The sequence below is a fragment of the Simochromis diagramma genome, unplaced genomic scaffold, assembly GCF_900408965.1.
Source record: "Simochromis diagramma unplaced genomic scaffold, fSimDia1.1 OVJJ01000483.1, whole genome shotgun sequence".
Taxonomy (NCBI): domain Eukaryota; kingdom Metazoa; phylum Chordata; class Actinopteri; order Cichliformes; family Cichlidae; genus Simochromis; species Simochromis diagramma.
In genome coordinates, this window is record NW_024386835.1 from 3,688,491 (window position 1) to 3,702,073 (window position 13,583).

The window sequence follows — 13,583 nt, forward strand, 5'->3', positions numbered from 1 at the left end:
TTTCCTTCTCATCACGAAAAATCCTTTGGTCACTGGTCTCTAGTAAAGCTATGGCTGCATCCAACAGTTATTTATATCATCAATTAATTCTTCTTCTTTCTTTTTTTTCTCTTTTTAAGGCTCAGCACAGCAGATCATCTGCCTCGATCTGACCCTATTCCTGCCATCCTTCTCTGTCACACCAACCCTCTGCATATCCTTCTTTGCCACATCCACAAATAGTGAATATTCTCTGTGGACTGTCAAACATATCCACTGTATGAAAATCTTAACATCTTATTATATTTTGTTTTATTCAGCCACTATCCCACATACGTTTATCCAAAACATTTTCTTTCCAAGTATCCAGGATATCAGTACTTTTCTCCCCTTACACTGTGCCACGGACATTAAATTAAATACCAGCAAAAAACAGTGTTCCCCCCCCCCAAACAGAACTAGGACATCAGTTTCAAAATCCTGTGTGGTATCTCAAGTTATTGCAGTCACATCTCCAGAAAGCTTGACCCCTGAACTCAAGATCTGAGTGGTTGGTTGAAGTTTTTAACAGAGTTTAGATGTTTTTCAGTCCTGAACATTACATGTGGCTCAAGAATGCAGTTAAAAAATAATTTGAATATCACAAAATTTCAACCCATTCATGTGTACACTCCAGGAATTTAATAACATCCCACTAAACTGGTTTGTAAATACAGTGGTGTAGTTTTACTTGTATGCAAATTACCACTGATATATTGCATCTCATCACCTTTTATTGAATATCAAAACCAACAAAAATGTCAACAAGCATAAGCACCATACACTGGTGAAGCGATAAAACTGCAGGGTAGTGTCCCCCCCGATCTTCACTGATTATGGAAGTAAGTGTCTTCCTCATGGACAAGCACAAGCTCTGAAAATCATCCTGTGGGACCTCAGCCCACTTATCAGTCAGTGCCACCCGGAGATGCTCCTGAGTCTGTGGAGGAGGATTGCAATGTCTGTCTGTCATGCCATGCTTTCCATGGCATTTATATCAGGGACTTATTGCCCTGCAACTTATCCATGACACTATACCAGTCAGGTTGTCATGGCATTCTTACAGAAGTCATTTTCTCCAAAGCTGCGGTGCCTTTTTCCAAGGTTGGTTGTGTTTGACAGAGGAGTGTTAATTTTGGTTTCTCCCCCAAATTGTGTTTTGAGAGACAAGACTACTCACAGTAATGAGTCGGGGATGACCAAATCCCACATGTTGGGAATTATCCCCAAGCAAACCCTACATGCACATGGGAAAAGCTCTTCCAAAATCAAACTGAAAATAGAGCGGTGCATTATTAAATCCCTTGAGTGGGATTTTGGGCACCTGCAACTCTGGAATTTTAGTGTGAGGTCAAAATTTTCATGGCTTCATTAAATGCGCTAAAGTTTTAAAAAGAAAAAAAAAATAGTGTTAGGTAGGTGATTTTTCATGGAACAGATGTTTAAATTAATAGTTTTTAGTGTTTAATGTGACCTTTGTTTGCAGTTAGTACCATTTGTGCAAGACGTGAACACACAGATACGCACCGACTCATGTTCCAGGTTTATTTTTAAAAAAATTAAGCTGCTGTCTCCTCACCCGTTTGGTTTCCAAAATCAATACTTAAGTAAAGTACCACTTGGACTTCTTCTTTTTTACATACAATTTCACATCAATGACGAAGATGATTTTACACGTAAAGTGTAGAGTTGAGTACATATATTTAAACAAAGCGCTCCATTGTTTCAGCTCATCAGACAGCCAAATGAAATGTAATGTGTAAATCTGAACAAAGAAGAAGGGGGGGGGGGAAATCACAATGCGGTCTTCAAATGTCTCTTCATTGTGTTGTACTACATCCGTTTCCTCAGTGGAGTGATTATTAACTGTTGTGCTCAGACTACACATACACTCTATTCAATTTACAGCAAACCTGACAGAAAACAAAAAAAATCTCTGGGTTATATGAAGTTACTTGAAAATAAATAATTTGCTTATCATACAAATGACAGTAGTATTACATCCACGACACCCCGACCCATTCCTACCCCTCAGGGCTCAATATGTGCAAACTGCAAGGGTTTCTTAAAAAAAGGTAGCACTTTATGCAAAGACCATGGAGAACAAAAACGAGTGTTTTTAACATGAGCACTTCATTAGAGCGCAGCAAGTGTTCAACAGGTATGAAGTTAAAATGAAGTGGAGGAGATGTATGGCTGCATAAACCCTCCTCAGGACAACCGTGTGGTAACAAGGACCTTAGTATTATTTTTCTAAAGTGAGGAATAAACTGATAAAAAACAGATGGTCCTTTGGTACTGAATGGCTGTTCTGATCTTAAATGGTACTGCCCTCATTTAAAAAAAAAAAAAGTTCTCAAGTCTTTCACAGTAAAATACTGAGCTGGGATGTAAATATAATGCTAAGATGAAAATGTCCGGTTGAACAAACCTCTGTCAAAGTCACTTAGGAAAAATAGACACTGTTGATTGTTTGTTTTTTTTTCATTCAAATCCGTCAAAAATAACAGAAAAAAACAAAACAAAAAAAATCTAACTCTCCCATTAAAAAAAAACCCCATCTCCACTAACCCACAGTGTCCCCACAAAGATTTCTTCTTAGCATTTCCCGGTTGGTGTGAAAGACGGTAGAATCAAGTCCAAGTCCACACAGTTGCACAACAAACACCCAGGCAGAAAACAAAAACGGAGGAATGAGTGATTAGAACTTTGTTCCAAAAAGAATAATAATTAGAACAATGACTATGATGAAAAGGATCAAAATGACCAGCATCTTTCGGTTTTTCTTCTGATACTGTTCTGCCTGAAAAGAAAATAAGAATAATTTTACATAACACCATTCACTTTTAATGAATAAGTACAAATGGGGTCTTTTTACACCACAGGACAGAAAAAACATCTGGTCAACAGGCTCTAAAATTTCCTGAAACATTACATAACAAAACATCCAACAGCTTGTAGAACGACCTTTAGCAGCAACTTGGAAGTAATCGTTTTCTGTATGACTCTATCAGTGTCTCACATAGATGTGGATCAATTTTGCTTCACTTTTCTTTGCAACGTTGTTTCAGTTCTTTGAGATTAGCAAGCCTTTGTCTCTGCACAGCTCTCTTTCAGTCAGGCTGAGGTCTGGACTGTGATTGTGTCATTGCAATACCTTGATTAGGATCGCTGTCCTGTTGTATAACCCAGTATAGGGCTGTTTGATATAACAATATATAGCGGATGACGACATTTTCATTTTACGCTATCGTTTGTTTCATGGTGTCGCAAAATAAACGTTTACGGCAATATTTTTTCATCGTTTTGATGGTCACTGTAGTGGCTATATTCATTTCTTAAAGTTCTCTCTTTCTCTTATATTTAATATAACCACACTACGGACGGACAAGCGCCTGTTTTTATGCGTTGTCGTTAGCAACAACAACGGTAAAACCATCGCATGTCCGCTGGTTTAGTTTCCACATAAACCTTTGACAATAAAGCTCAAGATCCTGTTGAGACTTTTCAAAATAAACTGAATCACGTGAAAGAGTATGCAGAGTATTTATGGATGAGAAGCAAAAAAGAGCCGTCAGGTGCTAAAAAATAAACCTTGGACTCAAACGTTAGAACTTTTTTTTTCTCGCAGCACGCCGTGTAATAAATACTCACAAAGAAAACGGCGGCCGTTACAACTTATGTCTAAAAATATATAGTTTCATGCATTGGTTCAAACACTCAACTCCAGGTTGGACGATAGATGTCTTATATCGGGATATGAGATTTTGGTCTCATCGCACAGCCCTAACCCAGTATTAACCATACTTTAGCTGTTGGACAGATGACCTCACATTTGAATCTAGAATACTTTGGCATACAGAAGAGTTCATGGTCAATTTAGTGCTTGCAAGGTGCCCAAATCCAGGACCTCTTCTCCATCGTGCTGACAGCTGGTATGAAGTGTTTGTGCCGATATGCTGTGTTTGTTTTTTGCCATTATGGTCAAACATCTCCACCTTAGTCTGTCCAAAAGAACACTGACCCTCATTTGCTAACACTGTTTATATCACACGCATGAATGTTTCAGGCACAAATCAATAGATTCATTTTTTTGTACTTTATAAATACATTTAGAAGTGCCTCTGAGCATGTGTATGAACAAATCACAGCTTGGCTTTCATAAGAAATTTAAACAAGTCTTTAAAATAATTTCTACTACCAATACCGCTACAAATAATTAGAATACCTATTATTTCACTTTGGTCATTATTTACAGTTTTCATTCCATAAGCCAAAAAGTGTTTAGAATTACTTAAAAAAATGAAATTGCCTGAAAAAAAACAACAAGACACTAAATAAAGAAATTTAGTGTTTACCTTTTGTAACTGTTTCAATCCGTCTTCTGTTTTAACACAAGCCTGCTCCACATTGAAGTCGATTCTATCAAGAACGGTGCCCTGGAAGGACAAAAAGAGTGTTTTTTTGGTTTAAGGGAAGAAACTCATAATTGTAGAACGTGTTTGCAGTTTTGTAGCAAAACTCCTCACAAGTCTATGTATACTCTTCCTTAAAGATCAGTTCAAAGTGTTTTTTAAAAATAACATCTTAAGTTATTTTGTTCAAATACTATTTATACAAACAAAAGTAATCTGAAAGCTCCTGCCGAATAGGATCAGAATGAGCTTTATTTAACTAAAATTCAACTTAGCTCCTTTTTGTTATTAATGATTGATAAAACTGATCTTTTTTCCATTTTCACATGTGGCTGAAGCCTGTGTGTGCACGTTTTTCCTGTGGTAGCTCAGTGAATTTGCTTCAAATACCTGCTCCACCACCATTCCTGCCAAGTCCCGGAAAATCTCATTCAGATCTGAGATAGACTGCACTATCTGTCGGATCTCCCGCTCTCGTTCTTCAACCATGACTGTGTTCTGCTCCACCAGCATCAACTGATTGTCCGTGAACCCCTGAAAAATGACAGATTCAAGAACAAGGCTGAATATACAAATGTTATAGACTAGATGGACAGCGGCAGGGTAATGAGCTGTTTTTGTTTTATTCAGACCAATTTCCATTTCAATAACACAGAAGATTTTACAGTAGTGTAGTGTAGCCAATGTGTTGCATGGCCAACACACAGAGGCCGACAACCATTCCCACTCACATTCACACCTACAGTCAGTTTAGAGTCTCCAATATAACCAACAACATGCGCATCTTTTATAGAGACTCCACACAGAAATGGATGACTTTAAACCCAGGACCACCCATTTTATAAACAAGGCATTTATTTAATTCCTCCACTGAGGCCATTTCCTGTCCGTTAAGAAGTACCTAAACTCAATGTAACTATTTTTAGTACAAATTGGGAGTTAAATGTGTAAACATTGGTAGATGTACTGATTATTTTTTTGTTTTTTTAAATCTTAATGGTACTGATAGTCATGGATACTTCTGCTTTTGGTTCACTGTATACACAGAGCAGCTGTGTACACAGTGTCAGCATACATGCATTGTGTTCAGAGATGTAGGCCAACAACCACTGGATTTATCTCAATTACTGTGTTTTGTATTAAAATATCCTAAAACTCTGAACTGGTGACTTTATCTGAGCCAGAATCAATTTTAGAGCCTTCTTATTGACAAACGCATCAGGCATCCTGCCAGGAAACACCAAAGAAAATAAGGAACAGATAACCCAAAAAATAAAAAAAAACTCAGCCTGGTTTGCTGGACTGAGACGTGCTGATGGGTTTCTTTGATTTACTGCTTATAATGAAGAAACACTGTTAAAAAAGCTGTTATTTTTCTTAAACTGCTCATCATCTGGAAAAGGCGTTTGGTTTGTTTGTTACGATTATTTTGCACCCGTTTTACCGGTGTGTTCCATTTAAGCTTAAGAGCAGCTCTCTGTGGACACCCCAGCTCTAAACATGCTGTCCTCACCTTGTCATATAGAGCTAAATCTTCATCCTCTTCCATTAAGGGCCCCGAGTCAAAAAAGTGCTTTGATCTCTCCTCTCGATTCTTCATACCTGTCAGACAAGCCAATGGCACAATGCTTAGACGGCATTAAAACAACATGAGGACAAAAATACTTAATAACAGTTAAAAAACCCAAACATGTAACATGCCATGCAGTCCTTACGTTTTAGATAGCTGGACTGTGTGTGCCTAAAATTGGTTGATAGCTCCTGCAGGCTCTGTGCCAGAGAGGAGACCACATTTCTCAAGAGTCGCTCCTCCTGCTCTGTGCAGTGACCACAGCGAGACTGCAAACCAGTCACGGCTCGCTGGCATCGATGGAACATCTGCAAAAACAACAACGACTCTACTTGTTTCATTTCTAAATTCACTTCAGGCTCCATACTAGAGCGTGCTCTCACATAAATACTTATGTTCAAATAAAAACAACAGCTAAAACATATCCACGCAGATTTTCAGCTGAAAGAAAATCAGAATCAGCATTTCACGTCTAAAAATAAGCAGCATACATATCACAGTGCTGCTAAATTATCTCACCTGCGTGATCTCCTGAGTTGTGATTTCTATGGCGTGCTCTTCTTCGCTGCTGTCATCCAGTGTGGGACGATTCATGTGCTTGTCATGAAGCAAGGCCAGTTCCTTCATCTTCTGCTGGATCCTTGTGATTTCATACTGGATCTGAAGACAAAATGTATTAATTTATTTGCTGAATTTCACTTTAAAGAGACACTGAAGTAGCTGCAAATTTCTACTACAGTTTCAGTTTACCTCATCTACTCCATCTACCCATTTGGGGGGCAGTTTCTTGGTGACCCCAATCGCGGCTTCGGGATCCAAACTGATCCCTGAAACCAGGGCCATCCGATCATCGGCCAACTTAAAGACACAAGAGGATCCATTAAAACGTTTTACGTGATAGAGGGTGAAGATGACGGTGTTCCGTCTTTTAGTAAGAGAAATGACAGTACCTCATCAAGCTCCTAATATGATTGGCAGATATCAGAGCGGTCCCATCCAACCGAAAACAAGCAAAAGGAGAAAAAAAAGAAAAAAAAAGGAATAGAAAGTGAGGCCCATGAAATATAAATATCCATCCACTCCCACTGTTAAATTACTTTGAATTAGGAATAACAATCACTGTAAAAGAGGCTGTTGACATTCATTGTACATTCAGTGTACAGTTAAACTAAATATAGAAAAATATCGTCCAGAAACCTTTTTCCAAATCATTTTACTTTAAATCAAATGATTACAAGGAGGAAACAGTGTGAGAACAGAGAGAGCAGAAACCTGTGAGTTTAAGAAAAGGAAAATGAGTTTAAGAGTTTTAGATTAAATAGAGTTCATTGTTAGTTGCTTTGTCTTCTTCAGTGATTGATTTGTCAGTAAAAAAGCGAGAGGCGACTTGGTCTGCTGCCTTCTTATTTCAAACCTGAGTGTTCAGCCAGCAGCAAAATGTTCTTCGTTTCTAACAGCTAACGCAATTTTAGACGCAGCTCTAAGCAACTTAATGGTCCTGCTGCAACAAAGCAACTAAAAACCACCTGAGCCAAATATTCTAACAGCTTCAACGTGACGGCTTGATAACGGCCGACTGGTCTAATCAGTTTAGCTCCTCATAATTTTAATGACCAAGCCTGTGAGACATTTAAATCAACTGTGTTTATCCCCTATATCGATGAAGCGTAACACGACGCCAGTGTCAAACAGACGTTTGTTACAGTACAAGAAGGAGACTGAACCTGCACTTCACACTTCTACCTGTATTTTTTAGCTATTTCAGACATAAGATAAAGTGGTTGGAGCAGTTTCATTGAAGAAGAGACTAAACAATTTGAACAGATATTGAGAAGATGCTCATTCGGGCACAAGAGATCGTCTGTAAATCCAGAATTTCGATTCTGTTCCAAGATTTCACTCATTTCTTTACTGTTCTTCACTGGCAGCTAATATCCTGCTAGGTAAAACACTCATTACAACATTTTCACTGTGAATAGTTAACAGGGAACTAAATCTATCTGAGAAGAGATGATGGACACAGAGATAAAGTCAAAAAAAAGGTGTGCAGGCATGCAGAGGAGGTAGGGTTGGGATGGGAACCGTTCCAGTTGAGAACCACTATCAAATTTTCTATTCCCCTGGAATCTTGTGCCTCAGAGCTTAACAATGCCTTTCATTAATGCTGACATGTTTTTCTGACAGCTGACAGCAAAGTCATTGGGCTGGAGTGTTTCCATTAGTCTGTTTCTACACTGTGCTTGGACTCAAGAGATTTTTCAAGCAGAAAATTAATAAAGAATGAATATATAATAAGAATCAATGATGGAATTGGTATCAAAATTTTTTTTTATCAGTGTATGACCCAACACATGTGGGGAGTGTAACTATCCAAAGCCAAATTTCTGGGCTCTTTTACACCAGCTGTTCTGTAGATGAAACAAAATGCCAAGAACCGACTGAGTAATCTTTTTTTTTTGTTTTGGTTCTTGGAAGGAAAAATAACAGACAGTGTATGACTAGCTCATGTGCCCTATTAGGCATGAATCACCCTCCCAAAAAATGAAGCCACAGCAATGCTTCTATCTTCCTCACTCTGAGCTTTCTCGCTGTTGATCCTGATCTAAACCCAAACAGGACACTCTTACAGAGAGGTAGTGTTGTTCCAGGAGCCACAGCCATTTAAAGGGCTCCACTCTGTAGATGTGCCTGAATTAATCACTTGTGTTACTGAGGATACGTCCACACGTACACGGGTATTTTTGAAAACGGAGATTTTCCGTTTTCGTTTTAAAAAATAATCCCATCCACACGTAAACGCAGAAATGAAGAAAAACGCTGCTAGGAACATGCCAAAGCAACAGGTGGCGATATATTCCTAACGTGTAGAAATGTTGGCCAATCAGAAGTCTAGAAGCCTCGGCGGGAAATAGTAAACAAAGATGGGGCATAGAAGCAGAACCCAGTCGTATGTGTGGAGGGACAGTAGCTGTGTGTGTATATGTAAGCATTTAAACACTGCAGAGAGTACAAGTAACAGTGTTGTAGAAATTCATTTCACCGAAACAATAATGTGGCGCACAGTGTGACGTCAAAAAAGGAGCACACCTTTGACCCTGCGTTTTCTCTGCTGTTTCTGTCCACACATAAATGCAAAAACTAAGTTTTCGAAAATATCCACCCTGGCAGGCGTTTTTAGAAATCTCCATTTTCAGTGACCGAAAACGCCGTTTACGTGTGGACGAAAGGCGCAAACGCATAGAAAAATCTGCGTTTTCAAAAATACCCGGGTACGTGTGGAGAGATCGGCATTTCCACTTCGCTCAGCGCCATGAGGAGTGGCAGCTAAGTAACAAAGGCCGGTTTTGTTATTTCCCCAAACAAATGCAGAATGTGTTAACCTTAAAAGTTCATGATCTCTGGGCTTCCAGCGGGAAGAAACTAATCTACACCAGCGTGCAGGTAGCACGATAAAATGTTCACAGCAGAGTGTGAATATTCACGTGTGGCATACACCTGCCCGCTTGAAGAAGCTTCAAAACTGTGTCAGGGAAAGTAATAACTTTTGTACTGTGGTGGAGTTTAACCTAAAAATATAAGTAGGTCATGGCAGGATTTTAATTTCTTTCTTTTTGTTTTTTTTTGTGCCTCAACATTAAATTCAGTGTTTTTATCACTGCTAGTAAAAAAAACAACAAAACATGCCAGCATTTAATGTTTTAGCTCTCCAGCAATAAGCTCCATGCAGCGACTGTTTTTAGAGAAAAGAAACTAAATCATTATTCAGTGTCACGGAAATCACTATCAGAAAGAACAGCTCTGCTATAGAGGAACATATAAATATATTCTTCTTGTATCGTGATCACTAAAAAGCTCACTTGTTTTTCATTATATCTGCATTATATAGACAAAAGTATCTGGCCACATTTCTTAATCATTGCTTTTATGTGCTTTGGCCCTGAACTCTTACTCTTAGGGAAATCTGAATGCCCCAGCTTATCAGTAATTGGAAAAATCCAAGTTGGAAGCTTGGAATTGTGCAGCGTGGTAAAGTTCATTTTCTTTTTCAGTATGATTGTGCCCTAGTGCACAAAGCATGGTTGGATGAGTTTGGTGAGAAAGAACCTCACTCGTCCACCAACACAGAGCACACTGAACTAGAAGAGAGACTGCAAGCAACCAACATCAGCCTCGGACGGCACAAGTGGCCTTGTGTTTAAATGGGCAAAAAAATCCACGTGTTAAAATGGAAAAGTGTGGCGAACAATTTAGAATGGGGTGTTATAACAGCTACTGTGACATGCGGGTGGCCCAGTCCATATAATTTAACAATTAAAGGATAGGTAGTATTTCTTAGTGACAAACAGTTTCCATGAAGCTTTAAGAGCATTTTCATTGCCTTTGCTTTTCAAATTACTGTATTTATTTTTAATAACTGCAGAAGAGAATCAGCTACACTCTAGATCAGTTACAGGTCACGACTCAGTATGATGCGGGCTTTTGAAAGGCCACAGCAGGGTTTTTTTTTGTTTTTTTACAGTGAGGCACACGAGAGGATGCGAAGAAAATGAAATCAACCATAACCCTCAGTTAACCTTGACCTAAATATGTATATAAAATATATATTCTTGTCATTAAAAACGGGCGGTTATAGACATTTAACTAGCTAAAAGCATGCCTGCAACACTTCTTCATCCTCCATCATCGCCCCACTGAGTCACATCACTGTGAACCACTGAAACACTAACGTCGTGGAGGTCATCCAGGATAATAACTAACAGCAGCTACAGCTATCACACACCTGGATCTAGCTAACAGGGATCGGTGACTGGCTATACGCAAACACACACAGTAAAATGTCAAAACGATGCAGACCACTCACCGCAGCATTGCTACGTGTACTCAGACGGGGGTCGTATGTACTCACTTGCTCAGCCAATATCTGCCGGTTTTGGATTGCATTGTTCCGCATTAACAAGAAGGCATCTGTCAGACGCCTAGTGGCCATGACTGCCTTGCGTGATAATCTAAATTAACAAGGGGGCAGAGTGCGGATCGAAAGATCCTTTATTAAATTGAGCCAACTGCCTCTGACCAGCTGCTAACACGGCGCTAGCTTTAGCTTTGCTTTGCCTGCGATGAATGGTGAGAAAAACTCGCAATGCAGCGCCTACAGCGGGAGACACACGGCCTGAATCATGTTGATCCGCTAAGCCGCTCTAATACTGAGGTAAAGAAAACTAAACATGACCGAGATTTTCTGGTGAAATGTCCGCTTTAGCGTCAGATTGGTAACGTTACTCCGCTTTAGGTAGCTACGGAAGTAGGAGAACGTAAACATCTGCGTGAAGCAATTCTTCTTCTGCTCATTAACTGCGCTATCATCTGTAACGGAAGTGAGTCTTCGCCACCTACCGCTTCAGCTGAGAACATCAGACAGAAGCGTTTCCAGGGCGGTACCAGAAGGGCCAAAACCTGTTAGGGAAATTGGAAATAAAAACCAAACAAAAGCACTTGAAAACTGGTTGTAAACTCAGTGAGTTTACATTAGAATACATAACAGCCTAGTTGTAACTTAGCGGCCTCCTTGAAACACAAGGTTTAACAGTGTTATACCGGGCTCATTGAAGACATAACAAAGAACAGACAAACAAATTAGAAATTTTTACTAAGCCAATTTATTAATCATAGCCTGAGAGAAGATGAATATAAGAAAGCTAGGTGCTAACCTATAGACTTAAAATAGGAAAAACTATGATACAACGAAAAGAACACCAAGTTAGCTGCCTGAAAGGCACCAGCCTTCCGGGGCGAGGAGAGCCTTCTTGGAAGGAAAACAGCTTATATATGCCATGTTCCAGGCACCTTGGAACTTGAATGTCAGGAATCTCAGGAATTAATGTCACTCCCAAGTTAGCAGTTTTCAGAAATAGTAAGGAAAAACAGGATTTGTTTTGGTGTTAGCAAGGTCGAGTCATTCAGGTATCAGCAGCATTATACTGCAGCATATACTTGGATAGAGCCAGGACAATGCTCGGCATATGACAAATACACAATACTGGCAGTACAGATTAAACGTTTTACAGTTTTACAACTATTTACTTTCATCTTTCATCTTGGATTGTTAAATTAGGCTTGCTAAGGCTGCTCTGACTTTCCAAGTAGGAAATCCAAGTTGTTGGTGTTCAAGCTTTCAAAAATCTAGAAACATTTTATTTTCTATCCAGAATATAAGCAACATAGAAAATGGGGTGCTACACCTCCTTATCCGGCTTTCAAAAACAAGAATTGGGTGCACAAATTTAAATTTAGTTTGGCTTTTCCCTTATCCACACATTAGGCAATTTTTTTAGGCAGTTTCTAAATGTCTCTAAAGTCTTTTTCCCCACATACTCATTTCAAATTGAGCTTCTTCTTTTTTTTTAGACTGAAAAGGAGAAATACTGGAAATGTGCTTATGTGGAGATTTACATATGTTTATACAGAATAGAGTGTTCTGCATCACGATGCTACCAAGGAATAGATTTTCCTCAGTTTGCAAACCTGAAAAGAACCACGCAACTTTATTTTGTTGGCTTCATGAGGGCACCTGTTTAATTCATCCTGAGGTACCATGAGTGTCTGTACCAACCTTTGAGTCAATCAGAGCAGGACTGATATTTCAGAATGGATGAATTATTGTCAAGTACTCCTTTACAGAGCACATTGTGAAAAACGCTTGAGATTTCTTTATAAATTGTGTAATAACTTGTGTAATTTGTTTCCCCTGTCTTACTGTTTACAATAATTTCAGCAGTATCTGCAGTACATGTAGCAGAATAGCATCAACCAATCACATGGTGGTGGAGAGGCATCTTCACTAAATAACTAGCACTGTGAAATTCATTGCTAGAACGTAAAAACAATGCCTCTGTCATCTTTTCAATATAACTTTAACAAACTGTATAAATATAATAAATATAAATATATAAACTTATATACTCACCCATTCACTGCACTACTGCTCTTTTAAACAAATATGTAATCATGCAATCACATGGCAACAACTCAATACACTTAGGTATCCAGACATGGTATGGTCAAAATTTGGTGTAAATAATCTGAAAGCATGGATCCAGCCTTCCTTGTATTATGTATAAGGATTTTATTATTCTCTAAATATTGGCATTGACTCAAAAACCCACTGGTAACACCAACGAAAAAAGAACACAATTGAAGCCAAGGACATTTAACAGTTAAACAGCTGTCCCCCTTAATAAAAAGATCTCTCGACCCCATCGTCTGTCTGTGGCATAATGTCTACATGTGAGAGTCAACAGTCACGTTTTGCACCAGAAGTCCCGACTTACGATAAAAAGTCATGTTTTGCACCAGAAGTCATAATTTACGACAAAAAGTCAAAAGAACATTCAGGGTGGAAAACCAGTATACTGTGAAGAGTCCACGCACAAGTGGGACTAAACTAAAAAACGACACGTGAAAGCCGCTTCACCGGTTCGTACTCTGAGTTTTCATTCATTCGCACTTGCTCATGCATTCCGCTACATTCCAGCTTCCAGGCTGAGAGCCGCAGTGTTTAGATAATTGTGTTGACCTGTTGT

General features: G+C 39.0%; 1 protein-coding gene across 4 annotated transcripts; it reads right to left on the bottom strand.

Annotated features, from left to right (window-relative positions):
- Positions 1-1,549: 1,549 nt before the first annotated feature.
- Positions 1,550-11,357, bottom strand: stx16 (syntaxin 16). 4 transcript variants are annotated; one of them, XM_040029346.1, is made up of 9 exons: positions 10,865-11,357; positions 6,954-6,965; positions 6,754-6,861; positions 6,523-6,663; positions 6,149-6,311; positions 5,947-6,035; positions 4,824-4,967; positions 4,377-4,457; positions 1,550-2,821 (listed from the first exon to the last, which is right to left on the bottom strand). In XM_040029346.1, exons 1-9 carry the CDS (start codon positions 10,988-10,990, stop codon positions 2,720-2,722), a joined length of 966 nt encoding a protein of 321 aa, XP_039885280.1. In that variant the 5' UTR covers positions 10,991-11,357; the 3' UTR covers positions 1,550-2,719. The 4 variants fall into 4 exon arrangements, with proteins under 4 accessions (XP_039885280.1, XP_039885282.1, XP_039885281.1 ...); XM_040029348.1 differs by having other exon boundaries at positions 10,910-11,356; XM_040029347.1 differs by lacking the exon at positions 6,954-6,965.
- Between the last annotated feature and the right edge of the window lie 2,226 nt (positions 11,358-13,583).

What these genes read in the sequence shown, in the direction of transcription:
- stx16 (XM_040029346.1), bottom strand. Translation starts at nt 10,990, where the DNA reads ATGGCCACTAGGCGTCTGACAGATGCCTTCTTGTTAATGCGGAACAAT. An exon ending in GGGTAGATGGAGTAGATGAG is followed by an intron (nt 6,664 to 6,753) that starts GTAAACTGAAAC and finishes TTTTGTCTTCAG; the next exon opens with ATCCAGTATGAAATCACAAG. An exon ending in ATTTAGCTCTATATGACAAG is followed by an intron (nt 4,968 to 5,946) that starts GTGAGGACAGCA and finishes GTCATTTTTCAG; the next exon opens with GGGTTCACGGACAATCAGTT.